This window comes from Eumetopias jubatus, unplaced genomic scaffold (assembly GCF_037043125.1).
Source record: "Eumetopias jubatus isolate StellerSeaLion01/CBP00866 unplaced genomic scaffold, mEumJub1_p1.0 scaffold_4, whole genome shotgun sequence".
NCBI classification, from domain to species: Eukaryota; Metazoa; Chordata; class Mammalia; order Carnivora; family Otariidae; genus Eumetopias; species Eumetopias jubatus.
Window position 1 is genome coordinate 156,780,411 of NW_028274810.1, and position 18,763 is coordinate 156,799,173.

Consider the following 18,763-nt stretch of genomic DNA (forward strand, 5'->3'; position numbering starts at 1 on the left):
TTCCATCAACCCATTTATTGTGCTACCAAAATACCAAGTTACCACTGTCCGATTAATTAATCATTCAGGCCTTCAGGAAGGGGATTCATGCTTCAATCAGTGGACCAGGAGAATAAATAAGATGTGGCAGAAAGAATGAAGAACCAGAAACCGAGGCTCTGAGTCCCCAACTCTGACTATTTTGGTTCCATCTCTTCTAGAGAACCAGAAAATTAAAAGTAGGATGAGGCATGGTTTCATTGATCTCCTCTTCCCTTCTACTTAGCAATTTCCTTCCTGTTTTATCAACATTCCTAAAGTTGCTTGAGTCTGAGGCTGTTTTTCTAAAGAGCAATAATCTCCTGCAAAGTTAACTGTAAAAATCTGAAGTTGAGGATTCATCTCTTACTTCCCTTGGAAGAAGTCTTCTTGAGAAGTAACCCAGAGCCCTTCAAGCCAGCTCTACAGTATCCGTATCTATGTACTCACACACAAAAGCCTTCACCACCATAGCAACAGCTCACCGGTTAGGGTATTAGAGCATGTTTGTATGAACCAGACTGCAAGAGCTATCCAAGGTCATCAGGCAAAGAGCCATCAGAGCTCACTTTTAGGCCAAAATTTTTTAAAGTTTATAATCTAGTTTATAATTCATTACTGTTTTAACATGACAAATTTTAGTCCTTTATTTCCAAAACTAAACATTATTTCTTAAATACTTTTCTATTTAACTATATAAACACATAAATGACCAGCATGTACAGAACATTATCACTTAAAAAGGATCTCCAGGAGGTTTTTATTTCAGCAGCCCTGTCATTCTTTGGACCGTAGGTTCTGGAGTTTGGCACACAGGGATCCAGTCACAGTGCCGCCACTTCCTATCTTCAGCTCGTCTCAGACTCATGAAGCTTCATTTCCTTTTTTGTAAAATGCAATAATAACATATCTGAATTGTGGAGATTAAACTAGATAATCTTAGCACAACTGTCTGCTACGCGGATCATGGATGAGATTTAGAGTTTGTGTGTATATGGACCTATCACATTTTATGTAGTGTTTCAGAAAGTTGTGTGAATTCTTAAAGTTTTATGAAGTAATTCAAGACATCATATTCAATAGAATCATACAATGAATCACCATGATCATCATTCATTTAGCCACTATGATGTGTCAGGCTTGTTCTGTGTCTTATGGATAGAGTAGTAATGGAACAAAGTCCCTGCCCTCAAAGAGGGGGAAGGAGTTAATAACATGCAAATAATTATGTTAGGAGGAATGCATGTAGGGGCTATATATACAGAATTTTAAAGCTCCCCGAATAAGGTGGCATTTGAATTGAATGGAGAAAGTGACCCTGAAGAATATCTGACAGGAAGCAGCAAGTGCAAAGGCTCTGAAGTAGGAATATGCTTACACTCTTCAAGGAAAGACGGGCGAGCCAGTATGGCCAGAAGAGTGAGTGAGAGGGAGAACGGTGAGAGAAAGGGGCGGGGAGGGAAGGAGGGAGACAAGGCGGGGGGAGGAGGTAGTGAGAGACAGAGATAAAGATGGGGACACCCCGGATAGCGAGGGGCCAGATCACTGGGGTCTTGCAGGCCATTGTCAAGATTTCAGCTCTTATTCCCCGTGAAATGGAAAGCCACTGGAAGGCTTTACACACATGGTCATTTGATGCCCTGCTTTAAAACGTTCTCTCTGGGTGTTCTGGGTAGGAAAAAAAGGCTATTGTGAAAGCAATGTCAATAATCCATTCGAGAGATGGTTAGTGGCTTGAATGAACAGGTAACTGAGGATGTTGTGAGAAATGGTGAGATTCGGGATATATTTTGAAGGTATAGCAAGCAGATCCAGAGAGCAGAGTCAAGGGTAACTCTACAGTTTTTGACATGAGCAACTGGAGATGAGGAAGACTGCAGAAGAACAGGTTTGAGGCACTAGAAATCAGGAACTTGGCTTTGGATAATTTGACCTCCAAGGGGAGAGGTTCAGAAGACGACTGGACACGAGTGTGTGGGTGAGCAGAGAAGTCCAAGCTAGAGATATCATTTCAGTAGTCATTAGTAAATAGACATTTTAGGTCACGGGATGGAACCCAGTGGATTCACCTAAGGAGGTAAAACTAGAAAGAGAAGATGTCTAAAGGCTGACCCTAGGGTACTCAGTGTTTAAGATCTGGGAAGTGAGGAGCAACTTGACACTGAAGTAAGAGAAATAGAAAGAGTGGCATCTTGAAGCCAAGAGAAGAGTGTAAGAAAGAGTGACCAGGTCAAGTACCGCTGTCAGGGTGAGTCAGATGAGCAGTAGACCTGATCATGGACTTGACTTTGGCAAGTCACTGGTGACCTTGGTCAGAGCTGTCTTGACTGAGTAATGGAATCAAAGCCTTAATGGAGAGATTCCAACAAAGAGTGGAAGGAAAGCTACAGCAGACAACTCTTTTGAAGAATTCTGCTGCAGAGAGGAACAGAAGAATGGGGCAGTAGCTGTAGGGGATTGTGGAGTCCCTCCAGGAAGTTTTTTTCCCCCTTCCTTTCTCTCTTCTTTTAAAGATGGGAGCTAATTCAACATGTAAATTATGCTGATAAGAACCGTCCAATAACGGAGGCAGAGGGATAATTAACCAATGCAGGAGAGAGAAAGGACTGCTACAGGTAGGCAAGGAAGAATGTGAATCAGATGAGCTGAGGATTAGCCTTAAATGATAACAAGGCATATTAATAACTGCATTCCAGCCGAGTTTCTGGTGCAGATGTAGGTAGGATAATAGACCAGGAAGGGGGAGAGTTTAGACATTTCCTTCTGGTTGCTTTCTATTTTCTCATAAGTGGAGGTTGTTGGGGGGGGGAGTGAAGAGGGGAGGGAATGGTTAATGGTTTAGGAGAAAGATGAAATATTCATCTAGGAGAGTAGGAGTAAATACTGTAGAAGGAATGCTGGACGCAATATTAGTCCTCTTGAAGTTAGTTATTGTGAATTTAAACTGAGACCCATGAGCATCAGTGTGCACTTTTCTCCAGCCTTGGAGAACAGCCTGGGTACTGTCAAGGGGCAGGCAGAGAGCAAATGGTTACATCATCATCCCATGTTGCCACATGGCTATTGAATAAGCACACATGCGCATGCATCAAATTTACTTTAAAAGGTTACATTTGCTATTACAAATTTGACCTACAAAACACAAAGGAAGCATCTATTTGTACAAACCAACTCAGTTTGGGGGGAAGATAAACAACCCTCTGAAAGAAATACATCTCCCCTCCAAATAGTAAATCCTTTTCTAAAACTATGTCACCAATTGCAAACAAAGTGGTATCTATATGGGGAACAAAATTAAAGCTTGTGATGCTTTTTGGAGGTGGGTAAGATAAATCAGGAGAACTGAGAGAGATCACATGTAAGTGCTTAAAAGGGCTTTAAGAATTTCCTGGCCCCACCCCTTCACTTTAACAAATGAGTCCACTAAGACCCAATGTCAACTCTGGGTGAGGGAGAGAGATTATGTGGTAGGTTTATTTGAGTTAAGATTAGCTGCAGCTCATTTGTTCAACAATGCTCTTCTGATGGAACATGATGTTGCATTCAAATGCGCTAACATACAAACAATAACTATGGGAAACATCCCGTCTTTCAGGTTCTCCATCTGCAAAGCAGGTACTTTACTTTCTTCCAGGACCATAACTGTCAATACATGTGTACTCAGTGTTTCAGCTACTGTGCTTTGGAAACTAATACTACAGTCAGTGGGGCCAGAATCTAAAAGTAAAAAATGTGCCAGGGAAACACTATATAAAGTCAGTTAGTTATATACACATGTGCACACACATACAGATGATAGGATGCTAACAATAAGGTGAAAAGAACCCAAGTGATGCCCCCAGAGTGCCCATAAAATATTCAAAAATTTTTTTTAAAACCAAGTGAACTCACTTTCGACTGTGCCATGTGGTATTTTCTGTTATCTATCTTATGATAAGGTTTGGACTGATTATTAGCTAATTTCAAATACTGATAAAGATAATTAACTTACAGAATGTCTGATTTCAAATCACAGCTAAGAAGAACCATTTATAAGCCAGTAACAGGATAACGGTGAAATAGGATCTTCCAAGGAATATTACCTAATTTAATCCTCACACCATTTTCTAAAGGAGGTACCATTCTCCTCATTTTATAGGATACAGACTCATAAAGCTAATGGATAATCAAACGGAACTTGACATTAATTACATATTCATGAAATAGGTTTGTGGCAAAACATTTTCAAATGGGCTCTATAATTTCAAGATTTTAAGTAAGTGCGGTGTGCCGTCAAAATTCCCAAACTAAAAAAAAAAAATTGCACTGAATAAGCAATTTAAGTACCACTGGTACTTGTAACAAAAGAACTGTATACATATCTAAGGTTGTGGGTAACACCTTGTGTTAGAGGATGAAGTATAAAAATGGAAACAGTCCCATATTGTAGAGATAAAGTATTATAAGAGGTTGAAAAAAAGAGAGATCACTTAAGGTGGAGGCAAAAGGGAAAGTTGCTGGAAGAGGCTGCCACGTGCTTTCAATGGGTCTGCAGGGGACACTGAATCAATAAGGAAATTAAATACCAAAAATAAAGAACTAACTTTATGGATACAAAGGCGTCCCTCAAGAAGCAGCACTAAGCACACAGTATTTTAATTCCAACTCAGTATCCTGCCCCAAACAAATTCCTCCTAAAAAATCTCCAATGCTTTTGCTACCCCAAACTGTCATTCCTAAATATGATATTGATATATATGGACCAATATTTTTGAAATGCATAAGCTTTAAATTTGTTCTAATTTTTATTTTTAATTGGTTCTTATTGCAGTACAGTTGACATACAATAACTTATTAGTTTCAAGTGTACAACTTAGTGATTCAACATTTATATATGTTGTTATCACCATGTTAAACCTAGCTACTGTCACCAAAGTTGTTACATATTATTAACTACATTCCATAGTTATACTTCGTATTCCCGTCTTATTTATTTTATAACTAGAAGCTTGAGCCTTTTAATAAACCCTGCATAAGCTTTTATAAAGAAACTTTTTTATTGTTTTACTCAAGTCACCAAAGATTACTCAAAAGAAAAAAGAAGATATTTGATAAAGTATCTGTTTAAGTAGGAAAAGCCTGCTGAAACTCTGAAATCTATAAATTGCAAACTCTAGATGGCCTGTCCAAGTCTTCAACTGCTTTGAAAATTCTCTCCTCATAAGTACTAACTTTTTTAAAACAAGAGCAAAATTCAGTGTGCATCTGCTATTCTACCACTTGGGTTTGTGCTGGTGGCAGGCAGAGACATGAGAGGCTCTGGGATAGGCCTGACTTACTAACTTTATGACCCTGGGCAAGTTACTTAGCCTCTCTGTGCTTCAATTTCCTGATCTGTATGACTGTTAAGATGCTGTTATTTGAGGATCAAATGAATGTATCTGAAACACTTAGAAGAGTGCCTGGCACATGGTAGGCATTTCAGTTGTGTTATTAATCCAATTTCAATTATTGATGCAATTTCTCCCCTAAAGTAATGAGAAAAGTTTGCTCTTGGAAGGTGTATCATGGAATAAAAGAGAATACCCCTACCTATCTCACTAACTCACTAATTAACACTTTGGAAGGCAGTCAAGTTCAGTGAAGTAGAACAAAAAGGCTTCTAAAGAGCAAAAATAGATATAAAAAGGTGTATTTCACTACTCAAAACATTCATCCCATTTGGATCCTACGTTACTCCTTTTATATGATTCCTAACGGTTGGGCTATTTAATTTCAAGGTCCACGGGAGAACTGGAAGTACCATCTGGGACAGTAGGGAGGCACCTCGGAGCAATCAAGGCACAAGAGAGAAACTATAGGACAACAATTCACAAAGCAGACACAGCTGAGGCCACTGGACAAGACAGCAGTCCAACGTAGAAAAGCCTTGAGGCGGGGCGCCTGTGTGCGTGGCTCAGGCGGTTAAGCGTCTGCCTTTGGGTGGGGTCTTGACCCCAGGGTCCTGGGACGGAGCTCCATGTAGGGCTCCCCGCTCAGCAGGGAGCCTGCTTCTCCCTCTCCCTCTGCCCCCACCCCTCCCCACACTCATGCTTGAGCACCTGCACTTTCTCAAATAAATAAAATCTTTTTTAAAAAAAAGATAGCTTAAGGCTATCATCTCCAAAAAATGCAAGAAATAATATTCAGTAGGTGCTTCCAAACCCACCTTACAGCGTAAGAAGTGTGCAACTGACCCATTTCCCTGACTTTCCCCTACAACCGTAAGCTGCAATCTACTAAAGGGACTGAGGCACACAATGGTTAACTCCTATTTGTTGAAGGAGATGGGAAAAAGCCTAGAAACAACTTATATACCTGTCTGTAAGAAAGGTTAATTCTGACTAATGTGATGGATGTAACTTATGAGGCCATCATAAATTATGTTTATAATTTATTTTTTATTTTTATTTTTTTAAAGATTTTATCTATTTATTTGACAGAGAGAGAGACAGCGATAGCAGGAACACAAGCAGGGGGAGTGGGAGAGGGAGAAGCAGGCTTCCCGCGGAGCAGGGAGCCCGATGCGGGGCTCGATCCAGGGACTCCAGGATCATGACCTGAGTGGAAGGCAGTCGCTTAACCAACTGAGCCACCCAGGCGCCCTACCATTTAGTACTCTTGATATTAAAGTAGACTATCTGAAAATTATGACTCTCATTCCTAATTTATTTTCTCTCTTTTTGCCTGGTGTAACAAACTTTTTGAGACTTTTAAAGTTGGCGAGTTTCTTGTAAATAGACACCTGAATTCTTTTTCATCTAAACCACTTTATTGAAGCGTAGCTCAGTCAGTTAAGTGTCCAACTCTGATTTCTGCTCAGGTCATGGTCTCAGGGTCTTGAGATCAAGCCCCAGGTCGGGCTCCGTGCTGGGCATGGAGCCTGCTTGGGATTCTCTCTCTCTCCCTCTCTCTCTGCCCCTCCCCTCCCCCCACTGGCACTCTCTCTTTCTCTCAAAAAAAAAAAAAAATAGTAAAAAAAACCAACTTAATAAAAAGAAAAAGGATTTAAATACAATCATGTGTAATATAGAAAGAGGTTTCAATTATCACTCATTTGATGTATTTTGTGTTATGCTTTCATGATGTAACCTTTTGTTCCTTTTCATGGACTTAAGCTGTTATTTTCCCCCCTTAAAATGAGATTGCAGTTCAAAGTGTGTTTCTGGTCTATTAATAGTTACCTTTAAACTTAATAACCTATGTATATGCTTAGCATGGTGGCTCAGGGCATCACTTCTGGTAGCAGGCTACCTAAACTTACTTGTCACTCACTGTGAATATTTTTTTTAAATGTTTTTATTTATTTATTTATTCATGAGAGTCAGAGAGAGAGAGGCAGAGGCAGAGGGAGAAGCAGGCTCCCCGCCTAGCAGGGAGCCCGATGCGGGACTCGATCCCAAGACCCTGGGATCATGACCTGAGCCGAAGGCAGACCCTTAACCATCTGAGCCACCCAGGTGCCCCACTGTGAATATTTTTTTAAAGTAAACTCTACACTGGATGTGGGGCTGGAACTCACAACCCTGAGATCAAGAGTCACATGCTCCACTGACAGAGCTAGCCAGGCACCCCAAAGCTTTTTTTTTTTTAAGTAAATTGGGGCTTGAACTACTGTGGATATTGACTGTCAACCTCCTTACACGTCACTTTCCTATCAGCAAAATGGAGACATATCTCTCTTTAATCTTTTCAGGGTTAAATGAGTTCATACAAGTAAAGCATCGGGCATAGCGCCATTTAGTACCAGCTATTAATATAATTTTTATTAGTGTTGTAGAGCTTTAGTCTCCTGAGAATTTTTTTCCATTTAGTCAAGCATCTTGTATTGATGTTTAACAATTAGATGCCAGAATAGATGTGTCCAGGTCAGCTTTCTATGTGCATATTTAATAATTTTATTTTTTAGAGCAGTTTTAGGTTCAAAGCAAAACCGAGCAGGAAGTAGAGTTCCCATATACCCCTGCCACCACATGTGCATAGCCGCCCCCACTATCAATATCCCTCACCCGAGTGGCACATGGGTTAAAACTGATGAACCCACACTGACATTTCGTTATCACTCTAAGTCCATAGTTATATTAGGGTGCATTCTTGGTGTTGTACATACTACAGGTGTTGACAAATGTGTAATGACATGTGTCCACCATTACAGTGTCATACACAATAGTTTCACTAAAAATTCTCTGTACTCTGCCCTCTCACTTCTGAACCACTGATCTTTTACTATCTCCATAGTTTTGCCTTTTCCAGGATGCTATATAGCAGAATTATACAGTAGGTACCCTTTTCACATCAACTTCTCTCACTTAGTAATATACATTTAAAGTTCTTCCATGTCTTTTCATGGCTTGATAGCTTTTTTTTTTTTTAAAGCACTGAAGAGTATTCCATTGTCTGAATGTGCCAGTTTATTTATCCATTCACCTACCAAAAGACGTCTTGGTTGCTTCCAAGTTTTGGCAATTTCAAATAAAGCTGCTATACAAATTCATGTGCAGGTAGACATAAGTTTCCAACTCATTTGGGTAAATACCAAGTAGTGTGATTGCTGAATCATATGGTAAGAATATGTTCAGTTTTCTAAAAACTGCCAGTCTTCCAAGGTGGCTGTACCATTCTACATTCCCACAAGTAACGAATGAGAGTTCCTGTTGCTCCACATTCTTGCCAGCATTCAGTATTGCTAGTGTTTTGTGTTATTTTGCCATTCCAATAGGTATGTCGTAGTATCTTGTGTTGTTGCTTTATAGGTTTCTTTAATTTTGGTAAAATACACATGACATAAAATTTACCATCTTAACCATTTTCAAGTGTACAATTTGGTAGTTTTAAGTACATTCACACTGACACGCAACCCATCTCCACAACTCTTATCCTCTGGCAAATTCTAAATCCATAGTATGAGTTTGCTGGGGCTGCCATAACAAAAGACCACAGACTGGGTGGCTTAAACAACAGAAATTTATTTTCTTACAGTTTTGGAGGCTAAAAGTCCAAGATCAAGGTGTTGGCAAGTTTGGTTTCTTGAGAAGCCTCTCCCCTTGGCTGGCAGATGGTCACCCTTTCGTTGTGTCCTCACATGGGCTTCTCTCTGGGGGGATGAATCCTGGCGTCTGTGTGTCCAAATTTCCCTTCTTCTAAGGACACCAGTCTGATTGGATTAGTGCCTATCCCAATGACTTCATTTTAACTTCATCATCTCTGTAAAGGCACTATCTCCAAATATAGTCACATTCTGAGGTACGGAGGATTAGGGCTTCAGCATATGGATTTTGAGAGGACACAGTTCAGCCCATAACATGCTGAACCATTAAACAACTTCCCATTCTCCCCTTCCCCCTAGCCCCTGGAGTCACTCTTCTATTTTGTCTCTATGAACGTAACTACTCTTAGTTACTTCATATAAGTGGAATCATAGAGTATTTATCTTTTTGCAACTAGCATAATGTCTTCAGGGTTCATCCATGTTGTAGCATGTGTGAGAGAATTTCCTTCCTTTTTAAGGCTGAATAATCTTCCATTGTATGTACCTATCACATTTTGTTTATTTATTCATCTATTGATAGACACTTGTATTGCTTCTATCTTTTGGCTACTGTGAATAATGCTATGAATATGGGGTATACAATTATCTATTTAAGACACTGTTTCTAAATCTTTGAGTATACACTCAAAGAAGTGAAACTGTCCTGAGAATTGTTAAGTATGCCCTAAAGTTCTGGCTGTCCTACTCATATATCTTTCCTTAGGCTAATCCTATCTTTATCCTGTGACACCAAAACTTTGCTTTATGTCACAAACTAAGGCCTTAGATTATTTATTTCTTCCAGGGTATATCTTAATTAGCTAATCATAACTGGCTATGAGTCAGGGCATATATTAATTAGCTAATCATAAATTGGTATGAGTCAGGGACCTGTGAGATAAGGAACATCATAAATACTTTATCATTGTAACCTAGGTATTATGCAGGCAATTAGTAACATAAACAATTATAATACCGTCTTAATCATGCTTTAAAATTCAAGGTGGCACCAAAATGACAAATAAAATACAGAAACTCAGTTAGAAATCATATTTAATAGGAATTTCCAAAACAATATATAGATAGTCATGACTATCTTAACAGCGCTTTAAATTCTTACTTCTGGAAAAGTAGAACCCTAGTTTAATTTGTGAAATAATGTGGAATTCACCATCAATACCCTCATTTTTAAAGGAGGAGCTCAGGGCACCTGGGTGGCTCAGTAGGTTGGGCTTCTGACTCTTGATTTCAGCTCAGGTCATGATCTCAGGGTCGTGAGATCAAACCCCAAGTCGGGCTGCATGCTTAGCATGGAGTCGGCTTGGGATTCTCTCTCTCTGCCCCTTCCCCTGCCACGTGCGTGCACATGCCCTCTCTCTAAAAAGAATAAATAAAACCTTAAAAGAAAATAGGAGCTCAATACCTCTTTCTTCTGTCATGGGCAGAGGGATAAAAATAATCATGTGTTTTTCTTTAGAAGAAACATTCCATGTTCTTACACAGTCGAAAAACTTAAATGAGAGAAATTTGTGGTTTTTGTAAGGAATACTAAAAGACAGTATAGCATAAACAAAAGAAAAATGGTCTACTTTCAGATCTTACTCTGTCACTTTCTACTGTGTGACACTGGGCAAGTTACTTAACATTTCAATTTTCTCATCTGTGAAACAGGGATGTTAGGCCCAAATTTCCAAGTTGTTAAGATGATAAAATTAGTTAATATATGTAAAAAGTCTGGAACAAACTCTCCATAAATGCTAGTTATTAGCAGCATAAATTGTCAAGCCAGATAGCTTGAGAGGAGCAAGGGATAATGTGTCATCTCACTGGAGTAAAAAGTACTGCACCCTACTTTCATAAATAAGACCATATACTATAGGTGTGGGAGTGGGAGGGACATATGTAAGTTTCACAAACCACTTTCAAAGTGTTTCTAATCTCTAATTGTTAAAGTATACTCAAACAGCTTTATTAGAATTTATTTGCTTTATTAAGCTACATACTCAGGTATATTATGAAGAAGAAATGCATCACCAAGATGTAGCGTCCTGTTATTTTTCAGGAGTAGATGTCATGGTTCACAATAAGAAACATCACTGGAAAGATTTCACTGTAAGATTTTTATATGAATATATATATTTACATGTATGTATATACATATATTTACATATATGTAAATAAATATGTCTATTTTTCATGTATATGTGGAAAAAATGATACTCAAAGTGGTCTTTAGGAGTAAAAAATCATTAATACAAAGAAACATTATGTTACTGCAGAAACCTTTGAAACTTTTAGGAAAGTTCCAGGATGAATGAAACAATGCTGTTACAATAAATTAAATTCTACTTCCTACTCACTTTCTCTGTGACTTCTGGAGAACACTTATATGGCTTTAGATGAAACAGGAGGAAGCCAAAGAATTTAAAGGCAAGTAAGGCGAAGTTCCATCACATTCCCAGTTGAGTTGAGAAAGAAGCCCTCAAAGTTAAACCCTCAGTTCAGCTCTATCTGGAAAACCCCAAACTTCCCTGATTCCCTTTAACTGAAACCACAGTACATTTACACAGTAAATTCAGGATACAACTCAATGTCTAGATTTTGAATAGCAGTTTGCAAGCCATGTTTTGTAGTATCTCTGGCTTTCTCTGATGACTTCATGACTTCTTTTGAAATTTTTTAAATGGAATCCATTTTTAGTTCTTGACAATCTAAATACTATATATACACTATAAAGCACTTTAAGGGAGGAAGCAAGGGAGGAAAGGCTGTAGAAAGAACAAGGAATTTCCAGAGCTGGGGGGAAATTCCAGGAATAAAAAGATAGACAGTAGAAACTACTTGCCAACATACAAAATGCACACATCATGCCTTATTTGAATTCAGATAATTCAACAATCACTTAATGAACATCTACTGTGCTCAGGGTAAGGAAAGGGAATTCAAAGACAAACATCACCCCCTGGGCTACACTCAGAGGAGGGCCTCTAGTAGAAACCTTCAAGTCCCCCAGAGTCCTCTTCTCTACCTTCAGGGAACACTACAGAATGCTCTCTGGCTCAGACGCCGTTTCCTTTGCTCTAGGCACAACCTTAATGATCTAGGTCACACTTTCAAAGCCAAGTAAGGTGGTCCCACTGGCACTCCCCTGGGTGCTGGGACCAATCAACAGTATAAAATCAGATTTCGGATATCGGGGAAATGCCTAGGAGGGGGTCTGCGGTGATTAATGACACGTTAGTAATTTTTATTTGTTTTTAAAGCTTTGGTTCTTACTTAAACTTGGTGCACTGGTTGAATTTTAATTCAAGTAATCACATTCTCCTGTTCCTCGGCATTGTGGAATCCTTCCAAATCCTGCCTGGAACGGTTAAGTCATTCTGTTTAACCGAACAGCTTTTGATGCATACTGTTGTTTGAAAAACTGTAGTAAAAGACGAAGCACACGTTCTCATGAAACAGGAGTTTACTGAGCGCTTCCACCACCTTGAGTCAAAGTTCTAAAACATCCCCTTTCTGTGTGACGGCAAATCTCACTTTTAGAAATCTATCAGATACCAAATTAATCAAAAATCAAATATCCCCCTCCCAATCATCAGGATGATGAAAAGAATTGTGCTGGGAAGCGGGGTTTTTTTTTTTATTACTATTATTATTTCCACCGGGAACGAGTGTGGAAAGTTCGCTTTTTTCCCCTTTCATCCGGAAGAGGTGGCAAAATCGGGTTTTTTGTTTTGTTTCGAACAACCGGAACACGGTCTCCTCTAGAATAGCCTATTAAAACCATCAATTCCCAACAGCAAAATCGATCCCCAGGTGTCTCCAGGCAAAGTGCCCGGGTACCCCCTGCGCCTCTGCCACAGGTGGACGCGGAGCAGCAAGGACCCTCGGTCGCCCTCGGGTTCCTGCGCCAGAAGCCACGCGGGCGCGCTCCAGGTCCTAGGCTCTTTGTCGAGAGCCCAGCGCGGCGCCGGGCCCTATTGGTTGTGCGGCCGGTCGGGGCCATCCTGGTCCCTCGTCCCTCCCCCATCCCGGAGTCCTGGGCCTGGGCACCGGCCACATGGCCCTAGCTTTGGGGTCGCCCGGTCCCCGCGGGGCGCGTCCACACCACGCCGCCCGACCCACTCTTCAAGGGGTGGGCTTCTTCGGAGGCCGCGGGCAACGAAGTCCGCCCCCATCCCCGCCTCCCGCGCTCACCGCTTTGAGATCCAGGACGCCGTCCTTGGCCTCCTGCAGCAGCGACACGAACTTGGTGGTGAGCAGCCCCAGGCTCTTCTCGTGCCTGCTGCTACCGCCCCCGCCGCCCCCGAGCTGAGGCGGCGGTGGCTGCTGCGGAGGCTGCGCCTGGGAAGGCTGCGGCTGCGGCCGCTGGCCCTGGCCCTGGCCCTGCGGCGCCTGCTGGCCCGAGCTCGCGGGCTCCGCCGCCGCCATCGCGTCCCCACGCCGCGGTGCTGCGGCCCCCGCGCCCGGCCGCTCGTCCGCTCCCGCCCGCCGCCACCTGCCGGGCAGGCTCTGCAGCGGCCGCTCCAGCCGCCGCCGGCCGAGAGCAGAGCCAAGGGTCGCGGGCCCCGCAACAACAGGTGCGCTCGCGGCGCCCACGGGACTCGGGGCGCCTAGGCGCGCCGGCCTCCGCCCCTCCCCAAGCCCTGAGAAGCGTGAATGAAGCCCACGACCGAGGGGAGGGGGAGTGGAAGCGAAAAGAAGGGGCAGGAGGGGTGGGGACCCGAGTTTAAATGGCAGGAAGTGACGCCGCGGCTCGCCGTTGCCTGGAAACGCATTTTTCTGTGGGAAGGAGGAGCGAGCAGGGAGGAGGGGAAGCGTCGGTGAGTGTGTTTCACACTCGCCTCACTGCTGTTCGTGAGCTGCCTGGAGGAATGACGACCTCCCGCAGCGACAGCGGGGGAAAGCAAGGACATCTCTGGGGCAGAAAATCACTCTGCCCAGTGGCCCTTAGTTTCTGAGCTCCGTTTGTAGAGCCGCAGGAGATCAGGTTTGGGTCGCTTATCGTCATTGGGTATTATCTGCTGAGCGCTCTTTTTGAGCTTTTAGAATCTTTTGCAAACATTTCAGTGACCGGGACCAAGTGCAGGGTTTTATTCCATAGATCATCTTTTTAGGTTTGGAATGCAAGGGAAGCAAAATCCTGGAGTTTAGGGTTTTGTCCTCATCAGCAGTCCCCTCCCAACGCCTTAACTTTGTGGGTAGAGAAACTGAAGTGTATGGGAGAGGTTGTGAATTGCTGGACTCACGGCTAGACCTCAGATCTCCTGCATTTAGAGGTGTTCTTAATGCCTCATTGAAATCAGATTATACTGTATTATTTAGAATATTAGGCACTCATAGGTTTTTGTGCTTCAGTGATACCCCAAGCCATTTTTGATAAATGAGATGGCACACAGATCTGAGTAAAAATGAAGTCTTTTGATTACAAATTTCTGAAAATCAGGTCTAAATTTTATCTTTTTTAAATTTTTTAAAAGATTTTATTTATTTATTTGACAGGCAGAGACCCAGAGAGAGAGGGAACACAAGCAGGGGGAGTGGGAGAGGGAGAAGCAGGCTTCCTGCGGAGCAGGGAACCCGATGCTGGGCTGGATCCCAGGACGCTGGGATCATGACCTGAGCGGAAGGCAGATGCTTAACGACTGAGCCACGCAGGCGCCCCCAGGTCTAAATTTTAAATGAGTTGTTTTCACAACACTTGGAATATAGTAGATGCTCAATAAATATGAGGTGAATAGAAATTTCATATGACAAAATTAAGAAAGCTTCATGCAAGATTTTACTTAAAGTAACAAGCTGACAAAATGGGTGACTAAAGTGAAATGTTCAGACAGCAGCATTCACAGGTAAAACTAGATAAACCATTTATAATAAATTTGTTTCCTATTCATAGGCACAGAACTTTACTAATAACCAATAGTCTTCATTTTAATTCAAGAACTCTATAAGCAAAACTTGAAATTAAAAATCTTTAGTAAAACATGAAAAATTCAGCTAAAAAATGCCAAACAATTTAAGCTATCTGAAAATGGTTTTTCCTGTGTGATTTGTCATTAGCAAAATCAGTGACAAGTTTTGCAAATTAATTTCATTGACTAATAAAATTTTATTAATAAAATTAATAAACAATAGTGTTTATTAAGGAGGTTTTAGTTAGTTTTAATTTGAAGAGGGAACATTCTGCCTATACATGCTGGGACAGGAATTGATAAAATTATAATTATTTTTTTAAAAACTTACATTTATGTTGTGCCTTAGTCAGCTAAGTCTGTCATAACAAAAATACCATAGTCTTTCTCATGGTTCTAGAGATCTGGAAGTCCAAGCTCGGGGTGCCAGCATGGTCAGGTTCTAGTGAGAGCTCTCTTCCTGGCTTACAGACTTTCTCTTCATGTCCTCACAAGGCAGAGACAGAAAGAGCAAGTTCCCCAGTATCCCTTATAAGGACAGGAGGCCCTACTCTTATGACTTCATCTATACCTAATACCTTCCGAAGTCTCCCTTCTCAAATACCATCACACTGGGGATTAGGGCTTTAACTTATGAATTTGGGGGGAGAGACAATTCATTCCATACCATGTAGTATTACTTTATAAAATCTATTTTGGTTATTTTGAAAATAGTTTTTTTTTAATTTCAGATAGTTTTTTTTTAATTTCAGTTTTTAAAGGTTTTCTTAAAAGCAATTATTATACTGTTAATGATGCTAATAGGTCACTTGAAATTTATTTTGCAGTGTTTTTGTATTTTTCACAATAGATTTTTCATTTGTTTAAATTAGCTGGGGTTCAACTAGAAAATATTCACAAATTAGCCATCATTTCAATTAGTCTTCAAAATCTTACGTTTGTTGGAGAAGCTAAAAATCACTTACACCACTGGTTCCCAAACTTTACTGAGAAAAATCATCTATGGTATTTGTTAAAAATGCAGATTCTTGGATCCAAACCTCAGAGATGAAATCAGCATTTGATATGAGAATTTGACTTGGAGATCTGCAATTTTCAGTTTCAGGTAATTCTCATGCCTATGGTCATTCTTTTAGAAACACTGAGTAATAACATGAAAATAATGAAATTATCTTTTTCCCTAAAAACACCTAAAGATCAGGAGCTGATAATACAAAAGTCTTCTTAATATTGTTGAATCTTGGGGCACCTGGGTGGCTCAGTCAATTAAGCCTTCAGCGCAGGTCATAATCTCAGGGTCCCGGGATCGAGCCCCACATCCGGCTCCTGGCTCAGCGGAGAGCCTGCTTCTCCCTCTCCCTCTGCAGCAACCCCTGCTTGTGCACTTTCTCTCTTTGGGCCAAATAAATAAAATCTTTAGACATTGTTGAATCGTTTTGGAAATTTCTGCTGATGAAATTGTTTAAGAAACATGAGGTTAAAAAATCAAAATACAAATAATCATTACGAGGGGTGCCTGACTGGCTCAGTAGGGAGAGCATACAACTCTTGATCTTGGGTTGTGAGTTCAAGCCCCACACTGGGTGTAGATATTATTTAAGAATAAAAACTTTTTTTTAAAGATTTTATTTATTTATTTATTTGACAGAGAGAGAGAGAGATCATAAGTAGGTAGGCAGGCAGGCAGAGAGAGAGGGGGAAGCAGGCTCCCTGCTGAGCATGGAGCCAGATGCGGGGCTCCATCCCAGGACGCTGGAATCATGATCAGAGCCTAAGGCAGACGCTTAACTGACTGAATCACCCAGGTGCCTCTAAAAATAAAAAATCTTAAAAAGAAATTAAAAAAAACTTTTGTTGGATTTTCTTAAATATTTAACTATGACACAACTGTACATTTTTTTAAGTTTTTTTTTTTTTTTTAAGATTTTATTTTTAAGTAATCTCTATCCCCAGTGTGGGGCTCGAACTTACAACCCTCAGATCAAGAGTCACATGCTCTACCAACTAAGCCAGCCAGGCACCCCAACCATATTTTATTTTGGTCACTGATGATGGTGTACTGATTTTTAAATGCATGAACCTATTTAGTGGTCATGATTGGTTGGAACTTCCAACTTTCAGGTCTCCTTTGAGCTAACAAACTTCCACCAAAAGGCTACCTCCATTAGCTTTATTACTCCCTTGCATAATCTGTTCTAAGTTAGTAAGAAAACAATTTGGCTTTTTGTTTTTCTTTTCCAAACCTTGCAACACACATCTATCTTCTGCACTTTCTAGGTAAAATAAACAAGCAAAACAATACTACCAAAAAACAACAAACTTAGTTAAGAAACATGTTTCAAGGATTATTAATCCTCTCATTATTATAAACAACATTACTCTTTGCCCACCAAAAACCTGCATGGTATAACAATATAATAAATAAAAAGGCTGTTTTCACAAGTTTGTGCCTTATAAGTAGAAACAGGAAATGCAAATTACACTTAAACATCTATAGAAATATAATTCACATGTGTTAGAATTTAAATTTTATATGGTGACTTGTATTCTGTACTGCACTATCAAGGCAGTTTAGAGAAAGAGCACATATATTAAAAATATGGGATGACATTAAAAGAAGCAGAGAAATAGTTGCCTCTTCCTTGAAGAGTGGTATTAAGAATTCTAATGCTTGGGGCACCTGGGTGGCACAGTCAGTTGAGCATCTGACCCTTGGTTTCAGCGCAGGTTGTGATCTCAGGGCCATGAGATCGGGCCCCACGTTGGGCTCCTTGCAGAGTCTGGAGTCTGCTTGGGATTCTCTCTCTCTCTCTCTGCCCCTCTACCACCAACTCCCCATCCCCGCTCTCTCAAATAAATAAATAAATCTTAAAAAAAAAAAAAAACACCTCTAATTCTTATGGTCATTAAGTTAATGCTTATGATCTGATATGTGGGGTCTGAATTTCAACCATACATGTTCAAATATAAGAACAAGAGATCAAATTTCTTACAGCAAAATATAATTCAACCAGTATACACTGCAATCTTCTGTTTCCTTATGCATGAATAGTCCTCTGACTGCTCTTATAGATAAAAAAGGGAAGGCAACTAGGATCAAACATTTACTGAAACTGAATGTCATTTAGACCTTCCTGAAAAATTAAGTTGCTTAGCAACGCTCTTCATTGGAAACATGAGTGATAACACATTTCTTTGAAATTTTAGTAAAATAAAAATGCTTGTTACTAAACTACCAAAGCTTAAGATGACAGCTTGTCTAAATAATGAGCCATCACATAAAGGGTTCTTGTTCATAATACATTGCCCCAATTAAGACGCAAACTTGTACCCTCCGATACAAACCCTTTGGCAACAAAAACCCTATGTCAAACGAGTGTTGAAAATTTTTGGATTTATCACCAAGAGGGAATGATTCCAAGTCAAAAGTGTTGTCAAAAGATAATTTTTCACCACTAATGATCCCCACATCATTCAATTCCTTGTGCAGTACCAGGAAACCTATTCCCTAGAATGAAAAATAAAGCACTCTAAGTAAACAAATAAGTAAATCCTTCAAGATAATGACAAGAGGTATCCAAGAATTATCTAACCTTCAAATATGTACTATACTATCTTGTTCTACTGTAATTAAACTCTTTTATTTATAAAACACATATTTATATAATTATGTGTATGCTATTATAAAAAATACTTTATTCAGCAAAAATTAAATGCAGACTCATCAGTGGATATCTTCCAACTAAGTCATGTTAGCCATAAACATTACCAAATCAAATAATATGTG

General features: G+C 40.3%; 1 protein-coding gene across 2 annotated transcripts in view; it reads right to left on the reverse strand.

Moving 5' to 3' along the window:
• Positions 1-13,733, reverse strand: part of E2F5 (E2F transcription factor 5) — a 24,074-nt gene extending 10,341 nt beyond the window's left edge. For both annotated transcript variants that reach the window (XM_088022794.1, XM_088022793.1), the window contains exon 1: positions 13,262-13,733. In XM_088022794.1, coding sequence (XP_087878920.1) covers positions 13,262-13,495 — 234 coding nt within the window. In that variant the 5' untranslated portion in view covers positions 13,496-13,733. The remainder of the gene's footprint in view (positions 1-13,261) is intronic.
• Positions 13,734-18,763: the final 5,030 nt, after the last annotated feature.